The 13,022-nt window shown below is 44.0% G+C and overlaps 1 protein-coding gene across 1 annotated transcript in view; it reads left to right on the top strand.

Moving 5' to 3' along the window:
* BRIP1 (BRCA1 interacting DNA helicase 1) overlaps positions 1 to 13,022 on the top strand; it is a 214,480-nt gene that overhangs the window by 12,810 nt on the left and 188,648 nt on the right. Inside the window, 2 exon segments of the mRNA XM_086686787.1 lie at positions 8,343 to 8,473; positions 9,384 to 9,503. Coding sequence (XP_086542913.1) covers positions 8,343 to 8,473; positions 9,384 to 9,503 — 251 coding nt within the window.

Here is a 13,022-nt window from a genome sequence, read left to right as displayed (position 1 = left end):
GGAAGTTCTTCAAAAATTAAAAATAGAAATACCCTATAGTCCTGGAATTGCACTACTGAGTGTTTACCCAAAATATATAAAAACACTAATTCAGAGGTATACATGCACCCTTATGTTTATTGAAGCATTGTTTGCAATAGCCAAGCTATGAAAGCAGCCCAAGTGTCTGTAGATAGATGAATGGATAAAGAAGATGTGGTATGTAAATACAATCGGAAATTATTCAGCCATAAAAAGAATGAAAGTGGGGCACCTGGGTGGCTCAGTCGGTTGAGCATCTGACTTTTGGCTCAGGTCGTGATCTTACTGCTGGTGGGTTTGAGCCCAACATCAGGCTTGTGCTGACAGCTTAGAGCCTGCTTCGGATTCTGTCTCCCTCTCTCTCTGCCCCTCCCCCACTCGCACTCTGTCTCTCTCTGCCTCTGAAAAACAAAGAAATGTAATAAAAAAAAAAAATGAAATTTTGCCATTTCCAACAACATAGAGTTAGAGAGTATAATGCTAAGTCAGTTAAAGAAAGACAAATACCATATGAAATCATTCATATGTGGAATTTAAGAAATGAAACAAAGGAAAGCAAAGAGAAAAAAGACAAACCAAGAAAAGACCTTTTTTTTTTTTTTTTTTTTTTTTAAAGCCAGTGAGGGTGTGTACACAGGCAAGCGGGGGAGAGTCAGAGGGAGAAAGAATCTTAAGTAGGCTTCACATTCAGTGCAGAGCCCAATGCAGGGCTCAGTCCCACAACCCCGGGATCATGACCTGAGCCGAAATCAAGAGTTAGACACTCAACCGAATGAGCCACCCAGGCATCCCAAGAAACAGAATCTTTAATTGAAAAAATTTTTTTTATTAAACAAAATTTGTTTTCTTAATGTTTATTTATTTTGAGGGAGAGAGAGACAGAGTGTGAGCAGGCGAGGGTCAGAGAGAGGGGGAGACACAGAATCTGAAGAAGGCTCCAGGCTCTGAGCTGTTAGCATGGAGCCTGAAGTGGGGCTCAAACTCGTGAACCATGAGATCATGACCTGAGCCAAAGTTGGACGCTCAACCGACTGAGCCACCCAGGCGCCCCAAGAAACAGATTCTTAACTGTAGAGAACAAACTGATGGTTACCAGAGGGGGGTGAGTGGGATGGGGATAAAAGAGTACACTTACTGTGAGGAAAACAAAAAATAAATACTGGGAAAAAAAAGAAGAAAGAAGGAAGGAAGGGAGGAGGGAAGGGAAGAAGGAAAGGAAGGAAGGTTGGATGGATGGATGGATGGAGGGATGGATGGATGGATGGATGGATTTAGGCCAAAAGATTGATAGTGATTACCTCAGGGAGGAAGATTTACAGAAGTGAGAAGGTGGGGGAGGGAAGCAGATGGCATTTTACTTTTTCTTATTTATATTTCTGATTTGCTGAAATCTTTCATAATGAGCTTATATTAGTTGATAATTTTTTAAAACTTCAGTGTTATTGGGGGTACTTGGCTGGCTCAGCAGGTAGAGCATGCAGCTCTTGGTCTTGGGGTTATGAGTTCAAGTCCCATGTTGGGCATAGAGCTTACTTTAAAAAAAAAAGTTAAAAAGTCATCTGGCTGGCTTAGTAGAGCATGCAACTCTTGATCTCAGGGTTGTGAGTTTGAGTCCCATGTTGGGTATAGAGATTACTTAAAAATAAAATCTTTAAAAAAATCCAGAATTTCAAGGTATTGGATTACATTGGAAACAGGTTTAGAATCGGTCCCATTGTTTACCTTGGGCATTTAACTCCATTTTCCTATGTATCAGTTTCCCCAATTGTAAACTAACAATTGCTATTTTATGCCATAGTAGCAGGAGCTGATCTATGTAAAACTTTTAGCATGCTGCCTGATACTAATAAAATTGAATTGTATAGGTCAAAAAAAAAAAAAAAAAGACCTACATATAAAAGGCAAAACCATTAAGATTTTAGAATACAATGGTATTTAAACTATGTTCCTAAGAGTCTTGGGAAAAAACATGGCTTGTAGGGGTAAGGGCACAATGAGTCAGGGAAGTTCTAGGTCTTTTATTCTGTTTTGGAAATTTTAAGCAATATTTATTTAAAAAATATAGTCCTCAGTAAAAGCTTGAGAATCAGTGCTATGTGGCATAGATTTACTTTGTTTTTACAGACTCACTTGGTTTTTGAAATCAGTATTGGACCTGCTTATAGGGCTTTCTTCTCTAATGGTCTATAAATCCTTTAAGGCAGAGGCTGTTTCTTTTTCATTGCTTTTCCATGGTTTCTGGAATTATATGGACTCAGTAAAATAAATGCTTGTTAAATGAATTCAAGCCCTAGAAGTGGAAGGAATGTATAGAGAAGAGTGGAAAGGAAGGAAGGTACTTTTCAGAACACTCACATTTAGGGAAAAGGAGAAACCCATGTATAGGAGCAGTTAAGTAAAGTGTTAACAGATATTAAGGAAAAAGGAAACGTATTTGTTATATTTCAAAAAGACAGTGTTCTGTTTGTCTGTATTCCTAGAGGTTATGTGATGGATTTTGGAGTCAAAGAGTCTGTCTTTGAGTCGTCAAGTATGTCAAGAGTCAGTCATATCCACGCTCTGCCTCTTACTAGCTATGTGATACTGGGCGTATTAACTTCTTTAAAACCTAGTGTTCACATTTATTAAAAGGAGCTAATATTATTCGGTGATTAAGAGGTCACTGATGACCTTCAAGGTAGTGGGACTAAAAGGCAGATTATAGGAGCTTGATTCGACTGTATTTTTAAGTGTAAAGAACATTTGTTATGCCCAGAATTCATGATCCCCAAAGACCACTAGGGAGCCGAGTCCGATGCAAAAGCAAAGAGCCTTTATTCGAGCTAGCTCGAGCTCAATCCCCTACCTGCACCGACGCAGCGGTGAGATACCAGGGAAAGAGGGTGAGTTTCAAAAGGACAAAGGTTTTATTGGGGCCTGGGGGCAGTTGGTGAGGTAATGGCTATGGCCTCAGCCGATTGGCTGGGGAAGGGTCCTGGGGAAGGGTCGAGTCCTGTTAGGCAGGTGAGGGGGGGTTACTCAAGGGGAGGAGGTGTGGTCAAGGTGAAGGACACAGAACAAGATGGAGTCGGCTGGCGTAGGCCCGCCCTTTCATTCCCCCCTTGTCATGTAGCTTAGGGACCCAATCATGGGACCGGCTGCATTTATGGTGACAAGGGGAACAGAGTTTGGAGGTTTATGCAAAGTTCTGGGAACCAAGTGTCCCTGGGGTGGCTCTGGGACGTCTGATTAAGTATTGTCCCCAAGCTGGTGTCTATGATCTGCCAGGTGATGTTTTGGGGGGCGTGGGGACTCCCGGCAGCATGAGCAATGACAAGCAGTTAACAGAGTTACCAATATCAGGTAGGTCAAATGCGCTGTAGCTTGAGCTTGAGCGGGTTGTGTTGGTCCCGACTGATGGCCCATCGCGTGACAACGTCCTTCCGGATCGAGGAGGGGTCCGCTGGCTGAGCGTGGGTGTGATGGACCCAGGTCGCGATGCCGTCTACCTTGAGAGCGGTGGGGGTTGTCAACACCACGATGTAGGGTCCCTTCCAGCGCGGCTCGAGAGTCTCTCGGTGGTGCCTCTTGACGTAGACCCAGTCTCCCGGCCTGTACTGAGGAGGTGTCGCGATCGGGCCAGCCTCGTAGATGGCACGGAGACGCGGCCAAATGTCCTCGTGCGCCCTCTGGAGCCCGCTCAAGGAAAGAAAAAGTTCTTGATCTTTAAACTCAGCAATAAGTTCAGCTCGAAGGCTGGGAATAACAGGGGGTGGCCTGCCAAACATGATCTCGTAGGGAGTAAAACCCAGAGTGTAAGGAGTGTTTCCAACCCGGTAAAGGGCGTACGGTAGGAGAGTCACCCAGTCCCCGCCAGTCTCCATGGTTAATTTGGTAAGGGTCTCTTTTAGGGTTCTATTCATTCTTTCTACCTGTCCTGAGCTCTGGGGCCTATAAGCACAATGTAATTTCCAGTTTGCCCCCACCGCCTTGGCTACTGCCTGTGTTACCTGCGAGATAAAAGCTGGTCCATTGTCTGATCCTACCATGGCAGGAAAACCATACCTGGGTAAGATGTCTTCTAGTAGCTTCTTAGCCACCGTCTGAGCCGTTTCATGCTTGGTTGGGTATGCCTCCACCCAGCCAGAGAAGGTGTCTGTAAATACCAGGTCCTCGTGTAGTGCCTCGTCGAAGATGGTGGGTGAATTTTTGAATCCCTGAGGTAGCCGTGTCCAGGTGAGTTGCCCACTGTAGCCCTCCTCTGGATCATGCCACTCGAAGGCGAACAAGGGTTGGCTCTGGGGTGCCAACGGCAGACTGAAGAAGGCGTCCTTTAAATCTAGTACAGTATACCAGACCCTGGAGGGCGCTAAGGAGCTCAAGAGAGTATATGGGTTGGGAACAGTTGGGTGTATGTCCGCGACCCTCTTATTTACTTCCCGGAGGTCTTGTACCGGTCGGTAGTCATTTGTGTGAGGCTTTTTGACCGGCAGTAAGGGGGTGTTCCAGGCAGACTGGCAAGGAACTAGTACCCCTAGGCTTCGTAGTCTCCGGATGTGTGGCTGGATCCCCTTCCGGGCCTCCTGAGACATGGGGTATTGTTTGATCCTTACCGGACTCTCTCCTGGCTTGAGCTCTACCAGGACTGGGGTCCTGTGAGCGGCTAGTCCCATCCCCCCCGTCTCTGCCCAAACCGAGGGGAATTCTCGTAGCCATCTGTCTATATTATCCTCTCTCGGGAGCGCCTCCTGGTGGAGGAGGTATTCATCCTCCAGTTTCATGGTCAGGACCTGGATGGGGTGGCCCTTGCCATCGGTGACCTGAGGCCCCCCTTGTCTGAAAGTTATCTGAGCTCCAATCTTGGTCAGTAAGTCCCGTCCTAACAGTGGGTAGGGGCATTCTGGTATTACCATAAAGGAGTGGGATACCCGGCCCGTTCCCAAATCTACTGTTCTTCGGGTAGTCCATGAATACTGGCTCATACCAGTTGCCCCTTGTACCCAGGACTTCTTGCTGGCTAGTTTTCCTTGTGGGGTGCAGAGGACCGAATGTTGTGCTCCGGTGTCAACAAGGAAGTCAATAGGGGTCCCCTCCACTTTAAGAGTTACCCTGGGTTCGGGGAGAGGGTCCGAACCCCGACTCCCCTAATCACTTAGTTCATCTAGCTCTAGGACTTTTACTCGATCAGTCTTGCTTCCCTTCCCGCCGGCCCTTTTTGGACAATCTCGGGCCCAATGCCCTATCTCCTTGCAGTATGCACACTGATCCTTCTGCAGCCTCTGCTTCCCCCCCTTGGTGGTTCCTTTACCTTTTCTTGCGTCGTCTGCCAGCTGCCGGAGACGGCGGTCTCGTTCCTCGGGGAAGTCAGCAGTGGTAGCTAGTAGTATTCTGGCCAGGTCTCGAGTCTGCTTACTGCTGGCAGCCGCCATGGCGCGAGCCTGCTTGTCCTCAGGAGGCTCCCGGTTATTATATACCTTTTCGGCTACCACCAGTAAGTCCTGCAGACTTTTTTCTCCTAGTCTATCTATTTTCTGTAATTTTCTCCTAATGTCTTTGGCCGATTGGTTTACAAAGGCCATGATAACAGCTGCCTTGCTTTCCGGAGCCTCTGGATCCATGGGGGTATAGGTACGGAATGCCTCCATGATCCGTTCTAAAAAGGCAGCCAGAGATTCATCTTTTCCCTGTTGTACATTTCCTACCTTGGCCAAATTGGTTGGCTTTCTAGCAGCCATTCGGAGACCCCCCATTAGAGTCTGGCGGTAGACCCGGAGCCTCTCCTTACCTTCTGCCATGTTGAAATCCCACTGGGGCCGAGTTAAGGGGAAGGAGGCATCTATCTGAGCCTGGTTGGTGGTGGGATTCCCGTCTGCGCCTGGAACTAGTTTCCGGGCCCCACTGAGGATTCTTTCTCTTTCTTCAGTCGTGAACAGGACCTGCAAAAGCTGCTGGCAATCATCCCACGTGGGCTGATGGGTAAAAAGAACAGAGTCTAATAAATCAATAAGCCCTGCCGGTTTCTCGGAAAACTTAGGATTCTGAGCTTTCCAATTGTAGAGGTCACTAGTGGCGAAAGGCCAATAGTGATGGGGCTGATTCCCCTCCGCGTCTGGGGGTCCGGTGGCTCGCAGGGGCAGAATAGTGGAGTCGGCGGCGGAGGCGGATTGCCCCCTCTGAGCCCTTTGTCTGGTAAAGGGCGGGCTTCCCCCTGGAGCGTTTCCGCCTCCCGCTCTCGGAACAGCGTCTGCCTCCCCCGGAGGGGGAGGATGGTGTTCTTCCGGCATCCTAGAGGGGTTATACGGGGGAGGAAAAATTAATTCTTCTTCAGTACCCCCCTGTAGGACAGGGAAGAGGGGTGCTGAAGGCTAGGTAAGACTTTTCCTCTTCTCTGTCTCCTGCAAAGCAAGAATGGGTTTTGGCTCCGGAGGGAGCAGGGTTAGGAAGGGCTTAAGCCAAGAGGGTGGGTCTTCTACAAGGTCCTGCCAAGTGATAATGTAAGGGAGCTGATCAAGATGGCCCGCCTTAGGCTGAGAGATGATACTCCTGGCTCGGTGGATGGTAGGGAGGTCGAAGGTCCCCTCTGGTGGCCATCCGACATTGAAAGTTGGCCACTCGCTAGAACAAAAAAACTGCAACCGACCCTTTCGGACTTCCACACTGAGGTTGTTAGCTCTTCCCCTCACATCCTTAAAGTGATCAATCATAATACTTAGAGGAGTAGTCTGAGTCTGTCCCATAACGTCCGTCCAGTAAGTCCACAGAACAAAACAGAGAAACACAAAAACAGACAAACAGAGGGCCCCTAGAAAGTCTTCCAACTCCATGGAAGCAAAACTGCAAGCTAGCTTAGACCTTTGAGGGGATTCCACGTCCCTCCAAAACCGATGAGGGGATTCCACGTCCCTCCAAAGACGACGGCCTCACGCCGACCAGCGGGAGCGACCCGCCTCGTCTCAGACCTTTGAGGGGATTCCACGTCCCTCCAGAAGGGAGAATCGGAACGTCTTCCGAAACTCCCGGCCCGTGGTCCTCCAGTGCGTCCACTTAGACCGCGTCGGGCACTACCAGAATTCCAGAAATGAGCTCACACAAAAAAAGACAGAACAAACAGACACTAACCGTGGCCAGTCAGGCTCTCCGGGTCGGGGGTCCCTCGGGGTTCTTGGGGATCCCGGACGAGCCCCCAAATGTTATGCCCAGAATTCATGATCCCCAAAGACCACTAGGGAGCCGAGTCCGATGCAAAAGCAAAGAGCCTTTATTCGAGCTAGCTCGAGCTCAATCCCCTACCTGCACCGACGCAGCGGTGAGATACCAGGGAAAGAGGGTGAGTTTCAAAAGGACAAAGGTTTTATTGGGGCCTGGGGGCAGTTGGTGAGGTAATGGCTATGGCCTCAGCCGATTGGCTGGGGAAGGGTCCTGGGGAAGGGTCGAGTCCTGTTAGGCAGGTGAGGGGGGGTTACTCAAGGGGAGGAGGTGTGGTCAAGGTGAAGGACACAGAACAAGATGGAGTCGGCTGGCGTAGGCCCGCCCTTTCACATTTAGAAGCTTAGTGGGGAAGAAACATTGAGATACTGTAGAAAGATGTATATATAAATGAAATACTTTTCTTGGGAGAATCTTACAGATATCTATATCTATATAAATGTATATTTTTTAATTAAAAATTTGTTAAATGCTTATTTTTGAGAGAGAGACCGAGCATGAGCGGGAGAGGGGCAGAGAGAGAGGGAAACACAGAATCCTAAGCAGGCTCCAGGCTCTGAGCTGTCAACACAGAGCCTGACATGGGGCTCGAACTCATGAACCACGAGATCATGACCTGAACACTTAACTAACTGAGTCACCCAGGTGCCCTTATATATATATTTTAATGTTTATTTATTTTGAGAGAGAGAGAGTGTACGAGAGGGGCAGAGAGAGAGAGGGGGGAGGGGGGGCAGAGTTTCCAAAGCAAGCTCTGTGCTGACAGCAGAGAGTCCAATATGGGGCTTGAACTCATAAATCTGTGAGATTGTGACGTAGCTGAAGTTGGATGCTCAACTGACTGAACCAGCCAGACACCCCTTACAGTTATATTTTTTAAACCGCATTATCGGGAGTGGTTTACAAAAGCATAAGCCTATTAAGAAATCAAAATTGGACTTTCCTGATGAAAGCATATTTCTCAAAATGTTATATCTTTGTTAAACTCAGTGGTAAATACATGCTTTTAAACATGTCAACCTTCTCATGTTTTAAAGTAAGGAAATTTTGAGTCTTTAACATCTTGGTTCTAATTTTTCCTGGAAAAATTGCCTAAGTGTCAGTTATTTATACTAATTTTTTATGACTTCTTGTAGAAGACTCTCCTGAAAAAACTACGTTGGCTGCAAAGCTATCTGCCAAGAAACAGGCTTCCATAAAAAGAGATGAAAATGATGATTTTCAAGTAGAGAAGAAAAGAATTCGACCCTTAGAAACTACACAGCAGGTAAACAATTTATTGGCAGTGAAATAGTACCATTAGAGCTGCACAAGGTAGTCAAGTATCAATCAAGTTTTCAATTGGCCCTTGTGCAATTTACTTGGGTCGTATCATAGATGTAAATTAAAGGATAAAATATTGTAACTTCATTTTATAATATTACTCATTGAAAAGAGTGTCATTATAATACATTATTCATAATATGTCTTTAAAGTATATGGTGCTTTCCTATATATGAGGAATTAGTTAAATATTTACTTAAGGCATTAATTGGTATATAGCTACTTTGTACTTTTTATTTTTTTATTTTTTATTTTTTTAATGTTTATTTATTTTTTTAAATTTTTTTTAACGTTTATTTTTGAGACAGAGACAGAGCATGAACGGGGGAGGGTCAGAGAGAGGGAGACACAGAATCCGAAACAGGATCCAGGCTCTGAGCTGGCAGCACAGAGCCCGATGCGGGGCTCGAACTCACGGACCGTGAGATCATGACCTGAGCCGAAGTCGGCCGCTTAACCGACTGAGCCACCCAGGCGCCCCAATGTTTGTTTATTTTTGAAAGAGACAGAGACAGAGTGTGAGCGGGGGAGGGGCAGAGAGAAAGGGAAACAGAATCCGGAGCAGGTTCCAGGCTCTGAGCAAGCTGTCAGCACACAGCTTGCTGTGGGGCTCGAATTCATAAACGCGAGAGCATGGCCTGAGCCGAAGTTGGACGCATAACCGACTGAGCCACCCAGGTGCCCCTGTATATTTAAAAATTATTTGATTATTTCCAGTTAGAAAGAGTCTTTTTTTTTTTTTTTTTTTTTTTATGCTGAACACATATAGAAAAACTACTTTTGACCTTCAGGAACAACTTGCCTGCTCAGACTTTTAGTTTGCATTAAACTTCATTTTGGTTCTGTGTTAACAGATAAGAAAGCGTCATTGTTTTGAAAAGGAAGTGCGTCATTTGGATGCAAAAGTTGCTTCAGGAAAGACCACAAAACTCAGCTCTCCATTAGGAAAGATAAACTCCTTTTCTCCACAAAATGTATGTATTTATGCCATTGTTCAGTAAAGAAGGAAAATGTGGAATTTGCTAAACTCTTTTTTTTTAAGGAATAGTATAATGCAAAGAATAGTAGAAAACAACTCAGAAGTCCTCAAAGTGCTGTCACATCTCTGCTACTAATGTGTGAGATAGGAAACCCTATTTTCTTTGTGCCCCACTTTCCTCATTTATAGAATGAGAGAATTGGACTAGAAAGAAATCTGAAAGGTTATTTTTCTCTTGTAGATTCTAATGTTGTGGACTATACTTCCCTATAATTCTTTCAGTGTCCTTTGGGCAGGCAGTTCTCAAGGAGTAGTCTAGGGAGTTTTGGAGACTGACATTTTTTCTCAGGCAGTGTGTGAGGTAAAAAGTATTTTCATAGTAATAATATGTTATTTGCCTTTTATAAGGGGCACCTGGTGGCTCAGTTGATTAAGCGTCTAACTTGGTCTTAGCTCAGGTCTTGATCTCAGGGTTGTGAGTTCACGCCCCATGTTGGGCTCTGCACTGGGCATAGATCCTACTTTAAAAAAGTGATACCAATCTTTTTTTTTCATTTTTTTTTTCAGTTTATTTATTTACTTAGAGTGTGTGCAAGCGAGGGAGGGATAGAGAGAGAGGGAGAGAGAGAATCCCAAACAGGTTCTGTGCTGTCAGCATGGAACCTGAGGCAGGGCCCCACGAACCTCAAGATCAGGACCTGAGCTGATGTGGGACTCAATCTCATGAAATGTGAGATCATGACTTGAGCCGAAAGACCCAGATGCTTAACTGACTGAGCCACCCAGGCACTACCCGCCTCCCCCCGCATAGTAGTTTTCTTCATTAATGAACAGCTAACAAAAGCCAGTTTCAACTGAGAATATCCTTGATGAAGCAGTAAAAATTACTAATTTTATTAACTCAGCCCTTGAGCTTTTTTAACATTCTGTGTGAAGAAGTGAGTAGTACTCAAAACATTTTGCATGCAGAATAGGATGATTATCTTGAGGAAAAGCACTTGTAGAATAGTTTGAATTGTTAGCTGAACTAGCCACATTTTTCATGGAACATTATTTTTACTTGAAAGAATGACTGACAGATAAACTATGGCAATTCTTGAAATAAAGTAAGCCTGATAAAATTTGATTGAAAATCAGAATTTTGAAAAACTGTATATGCCACTGTGAACTTGGCAGTTTATGGTACTTGTAGACTTTCCTAATGATATTGGTGGTGATATACAGTGTGACTTTTTGATATTATATAATGAAATGTATTACCATTTATAAGATCTGTAAAATCAGTGAACCAAATATTTTCTAAATGGCCTGTGCATGATATTATGAAATGATACCTGGAAAAGATCCATCCTAAGTGCAAGATAGACCAGTGGACCTTTTCTACCCCATCCCTCCACCTCCAGGCAACTCTAGAGTTTTTTTTTTCAGTCACTGTAGATTAGTTTTCATATCCATAGTTTTATATAAATGGAATCGTGCCTTTTTTTTAATTAAAAAATTTTTAAATTAAATTTCAGATGTTGTGAATTTTACCTGCTGGGTGCTGGGTGTTGTTATATTTCTATAAATACTCTTGAATTTTATTCTGAGATACAGTTAAGTTACAGGGAATCAGCTTGATGCTTTTAATCTGCTTCTAGGATTTGTTAGGTGGGATCTGAGCAGGGTTTAGTTGTGGGTTACCTCAGTAGAGGCTAGCTCCTTCTGAGTCCTCTACCTAATGCTCTATGAATTTTGTTAGGTTTTCTAGTCTGGCTGGTGGGAACAGGCACTGTTCCATGCCCTGTGTGAGTGCCTCATCATTTAGGGTGATTCTTTCTGCTCTCTTGGATTGTTTACTCACTCACATATGCTGACTAATACCCTGCTAGATATTTGAGAGGTCTGTCTGCAGATCTCTGGAATTCATTCTTTGTGCAGCTATCTCCACTTTAATATTCTTCCCTGTGAACTTTAGTCTTCCCATTTTTCTGGACTGAAGAGCAGAGTCTCTTCAATTCAGGTTTGCTGGGTTATATCTTGGTTCCCTCTCCCCATGGCACAGCCTAGAAACTCTCAAGGCAGTAAGCCTAGGTGATTATAGGACCTGTTGCATTTATTTCCTATCTTTCAGGGATCACTCTTTCTTACCTGAAATCCTATATCTTAAAAACTATTGTTTCATATGTTCTGTCTGTACTTTTAATTTTTCAGGGAGGAGATGAAAAAACTCATTGACTCTGGGGACAAATTCTAGAAGTCCTTATTTTATTTTATTTTTTTAATGTTTTATTTATTTTTGAGAGAGAACGAGAGAAAGAAAGAGCAAGCGAGCAAACAGGTGAGGGGCAGAGAGAGGAGACACAGAATCCGAAGCAGGTTCCAGGCTCTGAGCTGTCAGCACAGAGCCCGACATGGGGCTCAAACCCACAAACTGTGAGATCATGACCTGAGCCTAAGTCAGACACTTAACTGACTGAGTCACTGAGGCACCCCTAGAAGTCTTTAGATGGCTTATAAGGCTTCCTGTTTATCTGTACAATCAGAAGTCCTCTATAAACTTTTTCTTTTGCGCTTTCTCCTTCTTCCTTTTTTTTTTTTTTTTTTTTTTGACCAGCTTCTGCTAATTCTTCAGGAAGCTGCCTTTGACATCCCCAATTTTGAGTTAGATTCCCATCTGGAATGGTCCTTGTACTTTTCGGTTTTTAACACTTACCTTACTCTTACTGTCTTCTTTACAAGGCTCTAAGTTCCATTAAGGACAACACCAGGTTTTCTAGTATGTTGAGACCTCCTTGAAGGCCGTGACTGTTACATTCATCTTTATGTTCCAAGTACCTAGCTTTGTGCTAGGAACCTAGTTAAAGACTGAGTGAATGAAAACTATATTCCCTGCCCTCAAAGAGTCTTCCTTTAAATTCTTAAAAATACTAAATGGGGAAAAGTCATCTTAGGAGCCTTTAATGTTAAATTGTCAATAATAATATATACTGTGTGTTTGCCTCTGCCAATGTTTTCTACCTCATTTTCTTTCACAGTGCCTTATTTTCTTCATAGCTCTTACTGTTTGAATTTATTTATTTACTTGTTTATTATCTATCTGTCCTGTTAAAATGTAATGTCAGTCTTTTTCATAAGTATCCCTATTACCTAGAATAGCATATGGTGTATATTAGTTGCCTGATAAATATTTGTTAGTTAGAATCTTCTCTAATTCTTACAATGGCATAGGCAGTTACTATTGTTATTCCCATTTTATAGATAAGGATACTCTGAGAATTAAGTACTTTGCTTAAGGTCACAAAGCTGGCAAATACTAGAGCTAAATCCTATCCAAACAGTATGATACTCTGGCAAATGTTCTACTCACTTTATTTTACATTCTCTCTAAAATGTCTCTCAGAAATCCTGGAGTCCTATAAGCAGGATTCTAATATCAATATAAATTTTTTTTTTCAACGTTTTTATTTATTTTTGGGACAGAGAGAGACAGAGCATGAACGGGCGAGGGGCAGAGAGAGAGGGAGACACAGAA

The sequence above is a fragment of the Puma concolor genome, chromosome E1, assembly GCF_028749965.1.
Source record: "Puma concolor isolate L17-30 chromosome E1, mPumCon1.1.hap2, whole genome shotgun sequence".
In the NCBI taxonomy this organism is placed as follows: Eukaryota; Metazoa; Chordata; class Mammalia; order Carnivora; family Felidae; genus Puma; species Puma concolor.
The sequence above is the reverse complement of the archived record's forward strand: the minus strand, read 5'-3'. Positions and strand labels throughout refer to the sequence as shown.